The 19,236-nt window shown below is 53.1% G+C and overlaps 1 protein-coding gene across 6 annotated transcripts in view; it reads right to left on the bottom strand.

Annotated features, from left to right (window-relative positions):
• RAB11FIP3 (RAB11 family interacting protein 3) overlaps positions 1–19,236 on the bottom strand; it is a 77,834-nt gene that overhangs the window by 19,353 nt on the left and 39,245 nt on the right. For 4 of the 6 annotated variants that reach the window (XM_060031371.1, XM_060031372.1, XM_060031373.1 and 1 more), the window contains exons 3-4: positions 11,702–11,796; positions 3,208–3,365 (exon numbers count right to left, since the gene is read on the bottom strand). In XM_060031371.1, the coding sequence (XP_059887354.1) occupies positions 3,208–3,365; positions 11,702–11,796 (253 nt within the window). The remainder of the gene's footprint in view (positions 1–3,207; positions 3,366–11,701; positions 11,797–19,236) is intronic. The other 2 variants (XM_060031370.1, XM_060031376.1) reach the window with 1 other exon arrangement.

The raw sequence follows: 19,236 nt of genomic DNA, 5'->3' as shown, positions 1-19,236 counted from the left end.
TGGGCCGGACGTGGACGCCCGTGGGCGGCGAGGAGCCCAGCGCCTGTCCTCATGTCAGAGGGGATGTGCACTTGGTGCTGGGGACCCGGGGCAGACCACGCAGCCGTCACGCACCGCATCGACAGAAAACGGGTGACTTTAGATTATAATCGGCAACCTCGTGGCAATTCAAGATTTTCTCATTTGACACCAACGTGACTTCAACGAATCCTGAGGGCAAGTCACTGCTTAAGCAGCAAAACAGCCCAGAGCCTAGAAACTTCCAGAGAAAAACTAAGACCTCATAATGGTTTCCCAGATTTGACACTTCAACTTCGATTACTTGACCCAAATTGAATTTAAAGAACTTAGGGACTTCCCTGGTCGTGCAGTGGTTAAGATTCCACGCTCCCAATACGGGGGGCCCAGGTTCAATCCCTGGTCAGGAAACTAGATCCCACATGCATGCCGCAACTAAGAGTCCACATGCCACAACTAAGGACCCCACGAGCCACAACTAAGGAGCCCGCAAGCCACAACTAAGATCCAGTGCAACCAAATAAATATTTAAAGAAATTTAAAAGAACTTACCTATTACCTTAAAAAATACTGATCAGGGGCTTCCCTGGTGGCACACTGGTTAAGAATACTCCTGCCAATGCAGGGGACATGGGTTCGAGCCCTGGTCCGGGAAGATCCCACGTGCCACGGAGCAACTAAGCCCATGTGCCACAACTACTGAGCCTGCACTCTAGAGCCTTTGAGCCACAGCTACTGAAGCCCGTGCGCCTAGGGCCCGTGCTCTGTGACAAGAGAAGCCACCGCGATGAGAAGCCTGCGCACCGCAACGAAGAGTAGCCCCCGCTCACCACAACTAGAGAAAGCCCGCACGCAGCAACGAAGACCCAATGCAGCCAATAAATAAATAAATAAATTCTTTAAAAAAAAAAAAAAAAGAAGTACTGATCAGGAAGCTACAGCAAACGTGGCAACCCCAGCCCCACGTATTCTACCCTCACACCTCCCTCCTTGGTCACTGCAAGCCACTCTGGGCTCCCATCTCCACACGCTGGGCTTGGCCCCTGGTGGCCCTGGAAGGTGTTCCTCCAGTCCCAACAGAGCCCAATGGCCGAACGCACACGCACGACGCCCCCTTCCCTACCAGACGGTCACCCCACACCGCAGCAATCAAGGAAAGACCCTAATAAATGGAGCAATAAACTATGTTCAAAGACTGGGAGACCCATAGGGACAAGATGTTGGTTCTGCCCAAATAATCTACAGATCCAGCAAAATCCCAACCCAAATCCCAGCAGGTACTTTTTTCCAGAGACTAACAAGCTGAATCTATATAAAATCCACATGGAAATGTGAAGGCCAAAGGTGCCAACGCAGCCTTGTAGAGCGAGGCTGGAGGGTGCACATGGCCGAACGGCAGGACCAGCGGGCGACAAACCTGGAGCAGAAGGACTGAGCGATGCTGACCTGCACAGGGCACACAGGGCCAAGCAGGGCGTCCGGCACAGCCCATGCACTCGGCCACCTTGTGGGGCAATGAGGAAGGAGGGAGCTTCAAAACCGAGCCTGAGCCAATGGACATCTATACAGGAAAAATGACCCCTGCCTCACACCATGCACAAAAACTCCCTTACGGGGAGATGAAAGATCTGAAAACAAAGGCAAAACAATAAAGCTGTTAAAGAAAAGCAGAAGTAAACGTCACAGTGATGTGGAGTAAGCAGAGACCTCTGAAGCAGAACACAGACGTGCCAACCACAAAAGACAAACAGATACACTGGACTATAGTAGAATTTAAAACGTCTGTTCTCAGACACCCCAGGGAAGTGAGAAGATGACCTGCAGAGGGGGAAAAAGATGCCTGCAACACACCCGGGACAAAGGAGTCCCCTGAGACAGAGGAAGAGCTCCCACAATTGAAGACAGAGGAAAAGACGGCCCACGGGACCCGGGGAGGCCAGATCCACCCACCGCCTGTATCTGCAGAGGCAGCCAACGCAGAGCTGAGAAGCAGTGCTGGGACCATCGGGCCACGAGCCTGTTTACTATCTGGCCTTTACGGAAGAGCTTTCAGAGTCCTGCAATCAACAAAGGGGCGAAAGCCTGGAACAGGCACTGCACAGGAGAGGGTCTCCACATGGGCAGCCAGTGCAAGAAAGGCACTGCCCCCGTCAGGCACCTGGGAAACCCAAGTGAGGACCACCTGCTCTGCGCGCCCTCAGACAACAGGCGTGAAGAAGCGGAGGATGCCAGGCACTGCGAGAATGGAGAGCAGCTGGAACCCGCAGGCGGCTGGCAGGCAGGGAGCTACCAAACCCCACCTGTAAGTGTCTGACCTGCAGTAACCCCTACAGAGGAGCCTGTGCCCCAGGTGCGCCCTACGCCACCGAGGAACAAACCCGGCCACCAAAAGACGTCAGGCAGCAGCTTTATTCATGAAACCCAAACTGTGAGCAAACCCAATGCCCCAATGCCCACTGACAGGAAATTAAGAAGCTGTGGGCTTCTTAAAGGAACACTCAATAATAACCAGAATAAACCACTCACAACGGTGCACACAGACACGGATAAACCTCACAGCCACGATACCAAGTGGGAGAAGCCAGGTGGAGAAAGGATACACACTGTGTGATGACCCTTGAGTGAGGAACAAACCAGGAGCCAGGGTACCAGGGAAGGAGCTGGGAGGGGGGGCGGCGGGAGGGCTGGCGCTTGGGATAGGCATGCCATCTTCAATTAGGGAGGAAAAACACAAGCTCTGCAGGGGCCAAACAAGAAACAAAACGAAATAAAATAAGCAAAATTCCAGTTTCAAGGCCTCCCGGGGAGCCCAGGGCAGAACCGCCAGCCGTCACCTGGGCCCACATGGGCCACCTGGCACCTGGCCTCTCTGATCCGGCCCTTCCCCCTCACTGTCCTCAAACACATGGAGTCAGGGTGCCATAAAGATGAAGACGTTTGAAATGTGTCTCACCCTGGGTCATAAGAATTGTGATAACAAAATCCAAAAGACCAAGCAAATGTTTTCTCCTAGGATTCCTATCTGTACAGAGGAGCACCTTCTGACGGAGGCTGCACGGTCAGCTGGGCGCAGGCTCTTCCCAGGACCACAGCCCTCCGCAGGCTCACACTCCCCTCTGGATCACCTGACATGAACCCCACCATGAACCCATCTGCCATCAGCCCTGGGCCATGTAGATAGGAACAGACCTGCCCGGGAGCAGCAGCAGGGCGCCGTGGCCGGGCTCCTCCGTGGCGTCCAGGCATTCGGGGGGCACCAGGGTGCCTGTGTCCTCATCCGTGAAGGTCTCACACTCACTGTAGGTGCTCTCGGAGCCCATGTATGCGCTGTCTGTCACCTCGTTGGCCTAGGAGAGAGAGCCAAGAGTCAGTCCCGGGGCCCGGGAAAGGACCCCGTGGAGGGGGAGCTTGCACGTGGGAGATGTTCCTCCTGTACTTCTAAGCAGAAACAGTAGGTTACAAAACACTTCAGTATTTTCAAAAATGAAAAATAGGCACATGTTCAAGAGCAGAAAAAAATGACTGGAGGGATTTTTAAACTTAGTTATAGAAATATGCCTAAAATGGACACAAAGTATCCCAACATCACAGGATACATGCCAGAACAGCCCGTTTTGTGGCTTTCCAGCACTGGAATGAATTCTACCCCAGGAACTAATGTTCAATAGTGTAAGACTATGCCTTTTAAAAAGTCCCCATCAATATCTGCTCTGTATGTGCAACCTATTGCTTTGAAATTCAATTACGTGGTCTAACCTCAAAATACGAATTCATCAATTATTTGACCAATTATGTTTTCTGGTTAAATGTCTACTTTCCCGGACTTCCCTGGTGGCGCAGTGGTTAAGAATCCGCCTGCCAATGCAAGGGACGCAGGTTCGATCCCTGGTCCGGGAAGATCCCACATGCCACAGAGCAGCTAAGCCCATGTGCCACAACTACTGAGCCTGCGTTCTAGAGCCCATGGGCCACAGCAACTGAGGCCACATGCCACAACTACTGAAGCCCGTGCGCCTAGAGCCCTCCTGTGCTCTGCAACAAAGAGAAGCCACCTCAATGAAAAGCCCGCACACTGCAACGAGGAGTATAGCCCCTGCTCTCTGCAACTAGAGAAAGCCCGCATGCAGCAACAAAGACCCAACACAGCCAAAAATAAACTAATTAATTAATTTTAAAAAGGTCTACTTTCCCACTAAACACATCTTTGTTTTTTTACTCTTGTGGACCCAGTACCGAGCACAGGGCTGGGCGTACAGCAGACAGTAGATATTTGTGGATTGTCCAAATGAACTTAAAACTGAAGAACCATTAAACAGGCCATTTTCAATGTACAATCTCAGCTTTAACTGAAGTGCAACTTCATTGGTTAGGAGAAGTAGCCATCCTTTCATGCTCGAAAGAGTCTGAGGTTAACAATTTGCAAACAAGTAAGAATTCAGAGAAGCAACTGGAGACAGTGCACTTTGTCCTCGGGCTCTGGTGTCACACGATGGGGGGGGCGGGCTAGAGGGTCCCTGACGGCTGTCTCCGCACCTGCGCCCGATGGAGACCCAGGGCCCATCCTCGGTCTGCCGTCCAGCAGCCGTGTGTTCCCAGCCCGGGCTCTCGAGCATCCGAGCTGTGCTGCCTCATTTGTAGATCAGGGGCTGCAATGCTGATCTCAAGAGGTCGTAACCACTCAAGACTTAGAGATCACACAGGCGGGTACGAGAACAGAGCCTGAAAGCCGGGGGCTCACGTGTCATAGGTGGTGCAACCTCTGCCTCCTGCACATAGGACAGAATGAAGCAGGGAAGGCACCCGAGGTACCTACTGCACGCATTCCACGCCGCTCCTTATTTCCAAGGGAAAACCTGATATTCCTTGGAATCTCAGGCAACTAAGTCATTCACAAAGAGCGTTCATTTCAAAATCTGAAATCAGGAAATCCCTTCAAGAGGCCTCCACTCTCCTTCTCCTCACCACCAAGCAGGTGGCTCTGGGCTCAGCCTGCAGGTAGGGACACTGTCCGAGCCAGGCAGGCTCCACCATGTGCGAGGCTGGGCCCGCTGCTCCTGGGCTGAGGGACAGTTGCCCGGAGCCCTCCCCTCCCCTCTGTTCGCCCTCGACCCGGAAGCAGGCGGGTCTTGGACTTGGACTGGGGGCCTCAGAGATGGCTTCCTGTAGGGGACAGAACGTGAACCTTGAGGTCAGCGTTTAGACAGCCAACCACCACCACTTCCAGCAGAGGCTCCTCTGGCCAGTGTGGCCCCAGGTCCTCGCAGGCAGCGGGGTGCGCAGAAGCGCCGGCCAGCTCGGTGCCGGGGGAGGCCCAGAGCTCAGGCCTGTTGACCTCACCCGCAGTCATGCTGCTGAGGCCGGGCTGCAGCCGGAACCCTCCCTGGGGCCTGGAGGACGGTTCAGGGTGGAAGTAATTCCTCACAATGCAAGACGAAGCAGATGCCATGCAAACCCGACTGCGCCCACACCTCGCAAGCAGACATGCTCACCTTCCATCTTCATTCCTAAAGCAAGCCTGGCCCCGGAGCACACAGAGCAGCCCCAGGGGCAGGAGGCCCAGAGGCTCAAAGAGGACCCCAGGGCAAGGCCCAGGGAGGGCCAAGGGGACCGGGAGGACGGGGCCAGCTCGTTTCACAGACACTACCCACCTGCTCACCCCCTGAAGTCCAGGCTGTCCTGAATAAATTTCAGCAAGCCAGATAGTTTTCTAGGGCAGGCAGGCGAACACCTGCCTTTTAAGAGGGCAGAAAACTGTCTGTGAGCGTGGTCCACTGGAGGAACACCGAGGGCTCAGAGAGGCACCCCAGCAGCCCCCATGTGCCGCCAGACAGGACCTCGCTTTGCCAGCCCACCGTCTATGCCGCCAGCTTAAAAATGATTACAAATTACACGTTAGGATAAGCTCATGTGGAAATCAAAGTGCACATTAGAAAGCTTGGCTGTGTTTCCTCACCGGTTAACAAACGCTGGGCCAGCGGGTGGGCAAGGAAGCCCACGCTCACGGCCATCAGTGAGGGGCTCGAGGGCGCCCAGGCCTGCCTGGGGCCCTCGCTGTCTGGTCATGGTTCCTCCAAGGGGAACAAGCTGCCGGGCAGACCGTGGCCGGTGTCCAGCCTCCTCTTACCCTTAGATGCCAGCCTGGCCAGGGCCCGGCTCCTCACACCAGCTCCAGGAAGGGCGCGCTCGTGGAGACAGCCTTTCCATGGAATTGGAGCGCTGGGGACTCTGTCCAGACCGGTCATCAGCTTCCAGCGGCCTTCTATTTGCTCATCGTGCTGAGGTTCTGCAAAACCTGTGTGTCCACCTGAAGGTACATCACTGTCTCGGAAGGAGTTTAACCCACTCCCAGATATGCTCCATTAAACCTGCTGCTCTAGCTGGCAAGGGGGGCAAAGTTCAGGAAGTGCTTGCTGGGTTTTTCACAGTCAGATCTCCAAACAGAGTGGCTTTTGTTCTTGATTTTCTAACCTTTCTGATAAGAGTCTGAACAAAAGACCTATTTCTCCATCATCTTATTAAGGCCAAGAGTTGGAGGAGAAGGGAGGGCCAGAGAAGGCACAGCAGAGACCATGCTTATCGTTCCGCTGGCGCCTGCTCTCTGCGACTTTCCCATCGCCCCTCTAGAAGTTCTGACACGCGCTCGTCCCCATGGGCAGCAGGTCCTCTGCCAGTCCACCCTCCACCTCGCTCAGACTCTCGGACCCGGAACCTTCTTCTCATTCCCAGAACGTCAGCGACAACCCTCATTCACCGCCCCGCCCTTCCCCCTTCTCAGAATCACCACTTTCTCCTGGGGAATTCCCTGGATGTCCAGTAGTTAGGACTACGTGCTTTCACTGCCGAGGGCCCAGGTTCAATCCCTAGTCAGGGAACTAAGATCCCACAAGCCATGTGTTGAGCCCAAAAAAATTTTTTAAAAATGATAAAAATAAAAACTTTCTCCTAGGAGCTCTCCTACAAGCTGGGGCCAAAGGGATGCTCAGTCAAACACCGGAAGTCACGGGTCCCCCAAAGCGTCCCCAGCAGGAAAGGACTCGGGAGCAGCAGTCCACCAAGTGCTACTGCATAGTGCACCCTGACCAGCACCGCTGTGTGCCCAGCCAGAAAATGTTCAACGAAAGGCTTATTTATCTCTGAAGATCGCCAGCAGAGGGTCTCCAGATGTGGTATTGAATATAATACACGTAATCTTCACTCATATTGTTATGGTACTTATTAGGATTACATGATTCAAAACATTTTTAAAAAACAGCTTTCTACAAGTTTCTAAGCACCTAATTCCACTCCCCTCAAAATTACAACTAAAAATCTTGAAAAGGGGGCTTCCCTGGTGGTAGAGTGGTTAAGAATCTGCCTGCCAATGCAGGGGACACGGGTTCAAGCCCTGGTCCGGGAAGCAACTAAGCCCGCGGAGCAACTAAGCCGTGTGCCACAACTACTGAGCCCGCGTGCCTAGAGCCCATGCTCCACAACAAGAGAAGCCATCGCAATGAGAAGCCCGTGCACTACAACGAACAGTAGCCCCTGCTCGCTGCAACTAGAGAAAGCCCGCGCGCAGCAACGAAGACCCAACACAGCCAAAAATAATAAATAAAAATAAATACATTTATAATAAATAAATAAAATAAAAACCTTGAAAAGCATAAAAACACACGGAGGAACTTTTAAGGCCCAACACTGTATGATTCTAACCAGCTCTACGACATTCTGAAAAAGCAAAACGATGGAGACAGTAAAAGATCAGAGGTTGCCAGGTGCTAGTGGGAGGAAGTGACGAATTTGGGGGGCAAAGAGGATTTTTAGGGCAGCGAAACTGCAATGGTAGATACATGTCATGAATTTATCAAAACCCACAGACGGTACACCACCAAGAGTGAACCCTAATGTAAACCATGGCCTTCAGTTAGTTACAATGTATCGACATTGGTTCACCCTTTATAACAAATGGAAGATGTTCACTGCCGGGAAACTGTGTATGTGTGTGGGGTGTAATGGGAACTCTCTGTACCGTCTACTCCATTTTCTGTGGAGCAGAAAACCTAAAACTGCTAAAATGTAAAGTGTGTTAATTCTTTTAAAGCAACCAAAAAACTTAAAAAGAAATATTCCCTCCTTGTTGAAAAAAAAATTAAGATCTAAAAACCTGAGAAGCATTCCTGCTGCATACTCTGAAACGTCAGGTTCCCACCCACGTCCTTGCAAGGTGACAAGCGCGAGGTGGGGGATGGCACACCTGAGAGTTGAGGCACCATAAAGGTGGGAGGGCGGGCTTCCCTGGTGGCACAGTGGTTGAGAGTCCGCCTGCTGATGCAGGGGACACAGGTTCGTGCCCTGGTCTAGGAAGATCCCACATGCCGTGGAGCGGCTGGGCCCGTGAGCCATGGCCGCTGAGCCTGCGCGTCTGGAGCCTGTGCTCCGCAACGGGAGAGGCCACAAGAGTGAGAGGCCCACGTACCACAAAAAAAAAAAAAAGGTGGGAGGGCCACACTTGTCGGATGCCAGGGGGGTCTGCCCTGCAGAGGACAGGAGCCAGCGATCGGACAGCACCCCAAGCCTGCTCCGCCCAGGCTTCAAGAGGCAGCCCCAGCGTCAGTGGGCCTCACCCTTTTGGGTTTTTTTTCTTTTGTTTTTTTTTTGCGGTACGCGGGCCTCTCACTGTTATGGCCTTTCCCGTTGCGGAGCACAGGCTCCGGACACGCAGGCTCAGCAGCCATGGCTCACGGGCCCAGCCGCTCCACGGCATGTGGGATCTCCCCGGACCGGGGCACGAACCCGTGTCCCCTGCATCGACAGGCGGACTCTCAACCACTGCGCCACCAGGGAAGCCCGGGCCTCACCCTTTTGGATCAAATGTGTTGACGTCTTTTACTATCCTGAGTAACAAAACTCATTGTATTAGTTCCCTGGGGCTGCCAATTTCTTTTTTCTTTTTTAAATTTAATCTAATTTAAATTTCGGTGGGGTTTTTTTTGGCTGCATTGGGTCTTCGTTGCTGTGCTTGGGCTTTCTCTAGCTGCGGCGAGCGGGGGCTACTATTTGTTGTGGTGCACTGGCTTCTAATTGCAGTGGCTTCTCTTGTTGTGGAGCACGGCTTCTGGGCACTCAGCCTTCAGCAGTTGCAGCACGCAGGCCCTAGAGTGCGCAGGCTTTAGTAGCTGTGGCACGTGGGCTCAGTAGTTGTGGCTCGTGGGCTTAGTTGCTCCGTGGCATGTGGGATCTTCCCAGACCAAGGATCGAACCTGTGTCCCCTGCATTGGCAGGTGGATTCTTAACCATTGCACCACCAGGGAAGTCCCAGGGCTGCCAATTTCTAACTACCATAAACTGGTGGCTTAAGACAACAGGAATATATTCTCAGAGACCTGGAGGCCAGAAGTTGGAAATCAAGGTGTCAGCAGGGCTGAATTCTTCCTGAGGCTCCAGAGGAGGACCTTTCCTGCCTCGTCCAGCTCCTGGTGGCTAGGGGATGTCTCGGCTGGCAGCCATGTTCCTCCAGCTCTGCCTACGTCTTCATACCGCCTTCTCCCCGTGCGTCATCTCCCTTTCTCTTCAAAGGACATTGGTCATTGGATTCAGGGCCCACTCTACCCAGCATGATCCCATCTTGAGATCCTTAACTTAACGAGATCTGCAAAGACCCTTTCTCCAATGAGGTCACATTCACGGGTTCCGATGTACCTTCTGGGGAGTACCATTCAACCCACGACACCCACATACACATCAAATACAAAGAATCAGTAATAATGCCCTCACGGAAATACGAGACAAGAACAAAACGGACGACATTGATGGTAAAGTGTGTGCTGGTGTGTCAACAGGCAGGAGAGATCTGCTGCTGGCCGACCACTAAGTGAGGAGACGGGGTTCTCTAGACACTCTGAACAAGAAAAGCAGGCTCTCCCCTGACCTAGCTGCACTTCTGGAAAGTTCAAGGTGTGTCATTCCACACATAGCCTTCCATGCCTCGCCATCCCACAGTCTCGGGGTCTGGCAGCTGACTTGACAGCTGACACGTCAGGGTCCTGCACACCCTCAGCCCTGCCCGGCCACACCATGCCTCACAGCCAGCACACGTCCCAGCTGGGCACTTAGCCTCCATGTACCAGGACTGGGCCTGGCACCACCAGGTCACACAAAGAATGAACACACCAGCTGTTGCTGAATGGGGGACGCAAGGTGGGGTTGTCCCTGCCCTCAGGGGCTCAGGCCCAGGTGGGACTCTAGGACAAAGCTGTGAGGGGTGAATGCTCCCAGGTGGCTTGGAGGCCTGTGCTGGCAGAAGTGAGAGACAGTCAGGAAGTGAACCTGTGTCATCTGAGGGGTGACTAATACCTGGGCAGTTTCTCAGAGCAGGGAACAAGCTACAGAGACACAGAAGAGGGCAGTGGGATCCTGTGGGGTGTTACCATTCACAGGGACTCTCAGAAGCTCTTCATTTCACAAAGGAGCCCGTGCTCTGGCCTTGCTTGGCAGTCTGGCAGAAGGGGATAGCAATGTCACAGGAGAGCCTGCCCCTCTGCTGACAACAGGCCACCAGCCCCGGGTGCAGAGCACGGAGAGCAGACGCCCGCCAACCACAGTGTCCCCACCAGTGTCAGAATGAGCCCTGCCTGCCTGCCCTTCATGCCATTCCCCACAGAAATGTGGGGATGACCAAGAGGCACATGAAAAGATGCTCAACATCATTAATTATTAGAGAAATGCAAATCAAAACTACAATGAGGTATCACCTCACACCGGTCAGAATGGCCATCATCAAAAAATCTACAAACAATAAATACTGGAAAGGGTGTGCTGAAAAGGGAACCCTCCTGCACTGTTGAATGTAAATTGATACAACCACTATGGAAAACAGTACGGAAGTTCCTTAAAAAACTAAAAATAGAGCTACCATATGACCCAGCAATCCCACTACTGGGCATATACCTGAGAAAACCATAATTCAAAAAGAGACATGTACCACAATGTTCACTGCAACGTTATTTACAATAGCCAGGACATGGAACCAACCTAAATGTCCATCGACAGATGAATGGATAAAGAAGATGTGGCACATATATACAATGGAATATTACTCAGCCATAAAAAGAAATGAAATTGAGTTATTTGTAGTGAGGTGGATGGACCTAGATCCTGTCATACAGAGTGAAGTTAAGTCAGAAAGAGAAAAACAAATACCATATGCTAACGCATATATATGGAATCTAAAAAAAAAAAAAAAGGTACTGATGAACCTAGTTGCAGGGCAGGAATAAAGACGCAGACACAGAGAATGGACTTGAGGACATGGGGTGGGAGGGGGAAGCTGGGGCGAAGTGAGAGTAGCATCGACATATATACACTACCAAATGTAAAATAGATAGCTAGTGGGAAGCAGCAGCATAGCACAGGGAGATCAGCTCGGTGCTTTGCGATGACCTAGAGGGGTGGGATAGGGAGGGGTGGGAGGGAGGCTCATGAGGGAGGAGATATGGGGACATATGTATGCATATGGCTGATTCACTTTGGTGTACAACAGAAACTAACACAGTATTGTGAAGCAATTATACTCCAGTAAAGATCTATAAAAAAAAAACAAAAAACAGCCGTGGGGACCAATGAGTGAAGCAGGATTTAGGGTACATGAGGAAGAGAGGGTGTATCTGTCAGATGCCCGCTCAGCTCTCCCGGGAAGACCACTTGCCTCAAAGGTAACGAAGTCATCGAACTCCTCGGGGCAGGCTGGCGGCTCCTCGTCAGGGGCAGGCGTGACACTGCAGAGCTGGCCGTCGGGATCTGCTAGAGAAAGAAGACCCGGCTCAGCAGGTGGCCCAGAGTATCCCCAGAGAGGTCAAGGGGGAAGGTGCGTGCGTGGTGGACATGAGCAGGACCTGGACTGGCCATGAGAAACCCCGGGGAAAGGAGGCAAGCAGTGCAGCCCCCGGGGAAACAAGGCTTTGGGCCAGACTCCACGTTCTATTTATTTTGGCCATGCCACGCGTCTTGCGGGATCTTAGTTCCCCAACTGGGGACTGAACTCAGGCTCTTGGCAGTGAAAGTGTGGAGTTCTAATCACTGGACCGCCAGGGAAGTCCCAGACTCCACGTTTTAAAGAATCTGTCTTGTCTGGGGAGGTGTCAGTGTGATAACATCTGTCCAAGGTGCTGGACCCATGGCAGCTTTTATTTTCTCCCTTTTTACTTAACTTTACCTTCTACAACACATTTTATTTTATAATAATAATAAGTTTGAAGGAAACGCTATCGTTTCATGCTGGATAACGCTGACGTCAGCACCAGAGACCCCACTTCTCAGACACGAGCCCACAGCAGTGGCCCTTCTGCAGAAAAAGCTCTGCTCCCATGGCCTCTAGGCAATGTCAGGGCATAGCCCGTCCCAAAGAGCATGCAAGACGCCTATGTTTCCTGAAGCTGCTTCATTACTGTGATATCATAAGAAATATTTATTTGGTCTTTGTCTCCATTGGTTCCTGGCACAGAGCTCCTAAAACCCCGGGGATTTCCTGAGTGAAGGGGTGAAATGAGCATCTTTTATTCATAACAAGCCCCTTTCAGCCTTACCTGGGTTCACACCAGTGAAGTGACTCTCAGAGGATGGGGGCTGGTTGCCAGGGAACTTTCAGCCCCACTCCTGATCTCTGATCTCTCGGGATGGGGAAGGGCTGGAGATGCAGCTGATCTCCAACAGCCAGGGATTAAGCAGTCCTGCCCGTGTAATGGAGCCTCCACACAAACCCCAAATGAAGGGGTTCGGGGAGCTTCCGGGTTGGGAACACACTCAGATACCAGGAGGGTGGCACATCCCAAACTCCATGGGGACAGAAACCTCTCCATGCCAGACCCTGCCCCATATACCTCTTCACCTGGCTGTTCATTTGTAACCTTCATAATATCCTTTATAATGAACTGGTAACAGTCAGTAAAGCGCTTCCCTGGGTTCTATGAGCCATTCTAGCAAATTATCAAACCTGCGGAGGAAGTTGGAACTCTCGATTTGCAGTCAAGTCAGACAGGAGGGAGGGTGACCCGGGCACCTGGGCAGTTGGTGTCCCAGGTGGTATCCACAGAGCACAGAGGACTGCGTGGTGAGGAAAATCCACAACACAGATCACAGCAGTGACTACTCACACACATCAGTTCCTTGTTGAGTGTGTTTCACGTGACCTAACAAAACATCAGTCACTTATTCGTATGGAGTAGAGGCCTTTGAGGGCCAAGTAGACCAGCAAGCCTCCTGATGTTCCTGGGAAAAGGACTCTGAAGGGTCAGCACTGGCCTCCTTGGCCAGAGGACGCTCTTCTCTGGCATCTGGACACCACGCCCACAGGGCTCTGAGGCTTGGAGTCACAGGACAGCCTGGGGAGGGGGATGGACGCTGCCGGACCCCTCAGTGGCAGGACACGTGGCTATGTACTGTTTTTGAAGAGCTCTCAATTTGAACAGAATAATCATGCTTCCCCTCGACAATCAAGCAGATTCAAACGTTTACACGTTCAGTAACTGTGAGATGCTGCTCCAAATTCAAGACTGCAAAAGCCCTTTGGCTGCTTCCGTCTTAAGAATCACAGGTACTTTTGCTGCAGTTGCTTTGTACCATTTTCCCTAGGGGAGTGTAGCTCAGACGGTGGCTGGAGTGAAGGAGCCTCAGAGCGTGACAGGCTGGACCTGGACCCCGTGCTTGCTGCCCACCATGCCAGCCCACAGCCCTGCAGCCCCTCATTGGAGGCCTGGTCTTTGGTGCAGGTGAACTATGGCAGAACCATAGGGAGAGGGTGACTATGGATGGAAGACTTTGGCGTCTGGGGCAGGGGAGGGAGAGGACCACTTACCCCAGCGGAAAGCTGTAAAACGCTAGGCTGACTCTGCCTACCTTTCCACTTTCAAATGTTAAGTCTTGCTTGCACTTCCAAAAACTGAAACAGAGAATTCAAAACTTTCAGAAAGCAGCCAATCATCTTAGCCATGGTGGACATGTGCTCAGATTCCAGGGGTGGGTCCTGCCCCATGCAGTGGAGGCACGTGTGAACGCAGCTCGCATTTCTACAATCTCGATGGGAACTAAATATGGTTCTTCTATCAGTTTTCTCAATTAAGTATCAGTTTTTACTGTTTATTTATCTTGTTCTTCCAGAGCCTGGGGGTGGGGGATGAGCCAGAGCAATGGCCCATTTGTAACAACCCGGCTTGATTTCATTCTATTCCTGAAACAAGGCCTGTGGCGAGGACAGCAGACTCCTGCGCTCCTCTGCAAAACTGGGTCAGTACACGGAGTCAGTGCTCCACTCCTGGACGCAGAACGGAAGCCTGACAGACGCGACAGGCCAACCATGGCCATGGCAGGGGTGCCGGCAGGAAGATGTTGAGGTGAGCTCTGGCTGAAAGCAGTTCAGGTGATCACGCTCCCATTCTCCCAAATGCTACGAGTTAACAATTTCAAAATCGTCTCTGACTTGTTTTTATTCTAATTTTATTTTCACTCTCCATTCCTAACAAAAGTTGAATGATGACGTCAAATTACCAAAAAAATAAAGGAGAAGCAGGGGGATTTCCCTGGCAGTCCAGAGGTTAGGACTGCCAGGGCCTGGGTTCAATCCCTGGTTGGGGAACTGGGATCCCACAAGCAGCGAGGCCAAAAACAAAAAACAAAAAAAAGGAAAAGCAGGGCCCACAGCCCTGACCCTCCCAGCAGTTCACCCACTGTGCGGGGAGGGGCGTCCCAACCAGCACTGCCCACTCCAGAAGAGGCCGAGTCTCCTGAGGCACCCAAGCTGCCCAGCCCAGCCCCCCAGCCTTCCTGCAGCCCCAAATGTGCAGCGTGGCCCCAGGTCCCCTTCCCAGACACCCTCTGGGAGACCTGTGTGCCCCCAGCTTCACCATCCCCCGAGTCCCATCACCTCCCGGGGTTGTCCGGGCTGTCCTCCACTAGAAAGCCAGCTCCACCGGTGCTGTGTCCCCGAGCCTGGAATGGTCCTCTCGGCAAAGCTGACGGCCCTGACAGGTCTCAGCTGCCCGCTCCCACAGCTGCAGCCCCTTCATCTGCCTGATTCAAGCTCTCATCACAGCAGCCTCCCCTTAGCCTGCCCACCCGAGGACCCCACCTTATCTGCTGGCCAGGCTGGGCCCCTGACCAACCCTGACAGACACGACAGGCCGACCACCCTCTCTGCTCCCTCCGGCACATACTTCAGGAGTGGGGTCTGCTCTGCATAGGCTAAACTGGGGCGGGGGACACCAGCTGCAGTGTGGCATCATGCTGAGACCGAGCCTCACCCTCCCACACCACCACGTGGGACGCTGCTGTTCCAGAATATTCGTGCCACTGAAGAATCAAAGCACCACTTCCTAGAGCATTCAGGCTAACTCTGGGACAGCCTAAGAAGCTTTTATTTTTAATTACAGTGGAAATGTTACCAAAAAAGAATGCACAAATAATGAGACTCAGTGATGTGTGTGGGCCCCAGAGGCGGAACTTTCACCAAGTTGTCCTGACCTGGGGACTTCCCTGGTGGTCCAGTGGTTAACAATCAGTCTTGCAATGCAGGGGACGCTGATTCAATCCCTGGTTGGGAAACTAAGATTCCCACATGCCGTGGGGCAACTAAGCCCATGCGCCACAACTGGAGAGTAGCCTGCGCACCACAACGAAAGATTCCGTGTGCCACAAGAACCGACGCAGCCAAAAACATTAAAAAAAAAAAAAAAAAAAAAAAAGTTGTCCTGACCTGGAGGCTCTAATTCAGGAGGAAGTGAGGACAGAGGGCCCCCCAGCTGCAGGGGGAAGGGCCCAGGCCAAGGCAAGGAGGGAGGAGGGGTGTGGCGAGCCCCATCTCAGCATCAGGTGGAAGGTTGACCACAAGGGACAAGCAGGACCCAGGAGACAAGACATTCTCAGACAACCATCTTCTCTCACCAGGCTGATAAATCTATGCACACGAAACTTCGAGACACGTGCAACCAGGGGACAGCCTCGGGGACAGCAGCTGGCACCCCTCCGGCTCAATAGATGGGGGTCACTCTGCTCCCACGCCGGGGCCTGACGGGCTGGTGGCTGGAGAGCTCTGACAGCACACTGGGTCGCGCCCACCTGGTCATGAGTTTTCCAGGGAGCACATTCTGACTCCTGAGGCCCAGGGTTGGGACCCCCTAGGTCACGACCCCCCAGGAATTCCTACAGCTGAGCTTGCTCTGTTTCTCGTCACCTGTGGGCCTATCAGAACAGAGCAGCCACTGCCCAGCAACAGAATCGGGGACGTGGGCTCAGAGAGGCTCAGAGAGGGCCTCAGAACCACACAGATAGCCCCGGCACCGTCTCTCGCTGGCCACTGTCCTGTGCTCCTTCCTGCCCACGCCCAGGGCCCTTGACCCTTCAGAGAAAGCCCAGTCTCGGCCCTGGCTGGAAGGTGCCCCGTGGTCAGCAGCTGCTCCGTGGTCACCCCAGGGAGTGGTCCACACCACTCCCCCCAAGGCCATGGGCTGAGGGTGGACAGCAGCATGCCTAGCCTGGCTCATGTCAGGCCAAGTGTCCCAGCAATTCCCATAAGTTCTTGAACTCTAGAATGTTCTGCTGACATCCCAGTAGAGCACTCAGGGACTTTAGCACCTTCTTCCCCACAAAATGGCTTAGTCTCTGCTTACCTGAATATTCAATTTGTTTAATTACTGTGACCACATAAACACTCACCCCTCTGGCCAAGAGTATTCCAGAAGCACATTTTCCTCTTACTCCACGTCTTGTTTTTCCTGGCATGAGTGACTGCTTGCTGGTGTCCTGGGCTTGACCCCTATGCACCCACCACCCTCCCACCCCCAAGCCCTCGGGCAGAGCTGCGAAGCCTTCTCCAATGACCCACCAGTCCTGGGGCCCTGGCTCCCATCACCGCCAACCTGTGGCCAACCCATCACATGGGGTGAAGGTGAAATGAAGCTGCTGAAGACAAAGACCCACGGAGCCACCTCCTCTGGGACATGTGACCTCCTTACTGACCCCCGGGACTGAGACCAGGCAGCCCAACGCGGCGGCTCCAGCCCCACTGGGTCCGGACACCCACGGACCCAGCGGGAAGCTCTCAAGCACACGTGGCACACGCGTGAAAACCAGTCACACGGCAGACCTCAAACTCCAGGCACAGCACAGAGATCCCATTCTCTGACTATCACACACATGATTAGGTTCAAATTATTGACAAGATCTTAAAATACATTTAGAAATTGTTTAAAATAATTGATGAGTCAAAGAAAAAAATCACACTGGTTTGTTAAAACTAAGAGAAAAAAGCCTACACCTAGAGTTTCCCAAAGGTTAACCGAGGAAGCTGTGGGTGGACAAGCCAGCCCCCACCCCCACCCGCGTCCTGGGCGTGCCTGCGGTGGCCCCGGTGACCTTCCCGAAGGCCTGGCTTGGGTGTCTGCTGTGGGGTGGTGAGCACACCATACCAGGAAGAACCAAGACACACTGGAGGTGGAGAAGCAAAAATTTGCATGAAGCCACCAAAAAATTTTGTGCAAGGGATGAAGTTTTAAACAACTTTCTTTTTTAACCGCACACCTAACCTCCAAAAAATCACTGAAGGACTACAACCCACTGGTTACACAGATCCAGACACAGGCACGAAGCCTCCGCCTGCAGACTCTCAGCCTGGAGCCCAGGGTTCACCTCACCCACACCACCCCCTGTACGACCTCTGGGTGGTACTACCCAGCTCACCACACGGGCCTTGGGACTGCCCCCCACCTGGACCAGCCTCACGCCAGTCACGCCAGCTGGCCCCCAGAGAGGGCTGCCAGCCCGGAGCTGGCCCGTGAGGTCCTCCAGCCTGGCCCACCCACCACACTGAGGGCAGCTACACGGCCTCGGCATGTACCGTGCACACATGGGGTCCCCAGGCTGCGCGGGGCCTCAGACGGCGTGCATGCAGACTGACTGGGAGAAAGAGCCAGTGGGGACTTGGGGTTTAGGAAACCTTGCCCACGTGACACTGCTAGGCAATAACTTTGGGGCGGGGACAGACAAGACAGGTGACACTACCAACAACTGCTGATAAGACCCAAAGGCATCCCTTGACCCAGCCCCATCAGGTAACTGATGGTCCTGCCCAGGTCTGCACGTCCTCCTTTTCCTCTGCCAAGAGCAGGAGGAGGGAACAAGCCTGCGACTGGGACCTCCCACCACCCTCACCCCAGCACGTGGCCACAGATGGGGAATGAGAAGGAAAACTCTGTTCAGAGCTTCGGGATTTTATTTAAAAGGACAGCATATGGGCAACCGGTGAGAGTGTGAAACGTTCGCTCTGGCAGTTCTGTAAGAAACTAAGCTCACAGCCAGCACGCGACCAGCCATCCCATCCCTGGCCACAGGCCCCAAAGCCATGACAACACTGTCCACACAAAGACTTGGACCTCAGCGTCACTAGAAGGTTCATTCATTGCGGGCCCAAACTGGAGACATATTACTGTCCATCACCTGGGGGGCGGACAAACTGCATAGGCATGCAGGTGAGCACAGCTCCACACGGGAAGAGTGCCCTGACACGCGGCAGCACGGGTGAGTCGCAAGCATCACACGCGGGCGAGCACAACACGGGAGTGTGGCCAATGGTTTATTTATGTGACGTCCACGAGAGGCAAGGCTAATCCATGCTGACAGAACCAGCCAAGGAGATGCCGGCAGAAGGGAGGGGATCACTGGAAGGCCAGCAGGGAGCTGTCTCCGGGGACAGTAAGGCTCTGGGCAGGGGTCTGCATCCCAGCAGGAGAACATCAACATTCACAGAAGGGCACACAAGATTTGTGCATTCACAAAAGGTAAACTTTGACTCAAAATAAGACTGCAAACAAATACTGAACTCTAATGAATCAGTAATGACTGATACACAGGACAAGGTGTTTGGGGGAGTGTACGGCAGTATACCTGTCTAAAGTGCATCCCATTTAAAAAAAAAAGATGGATTGTTGGACAGATGTATGGGTGGATATATGATATATAATGACACAAACGCAGGAAGATGTTCCCTGCAGATTGTGGATGGCAAACACACGTGTGGGTGTTCATTGTGTAAGTCTTGCAATGTTTTTGTATGTTTGGAAGTTTTCATAAAAAAAAAACAGTTCTGGGGACTTCCCTGGTGGCACAGCAGATAAGCCTCTATGCTCCCAATGCAGGGGGCCTGGGTTCGATCCCTGGTCAGGGAACTAGATCCCACATGCATGCCACAACTAAGGA

Source organism: Delphinus delphis, chromosome 15 (assembly GCF_949987515.2).
Source record: "Delphinus delphis chromosome 15, mDelDel1.2, whole genome shotgun sequence".
In the NCBI taxonomy this organism is placed as follows: domain Eukaryota; kingdom Metazoa; phylum Chordata; class Mammalia; order Artiodactyla; family Delphinidae; genus Delphinus; species Delphinus delphis.
The sequence above is the reverse complement of the archived record's forward strand: the minus strand, read 5'-3'. Positions and strand labels throughout refer to the sequence as shown.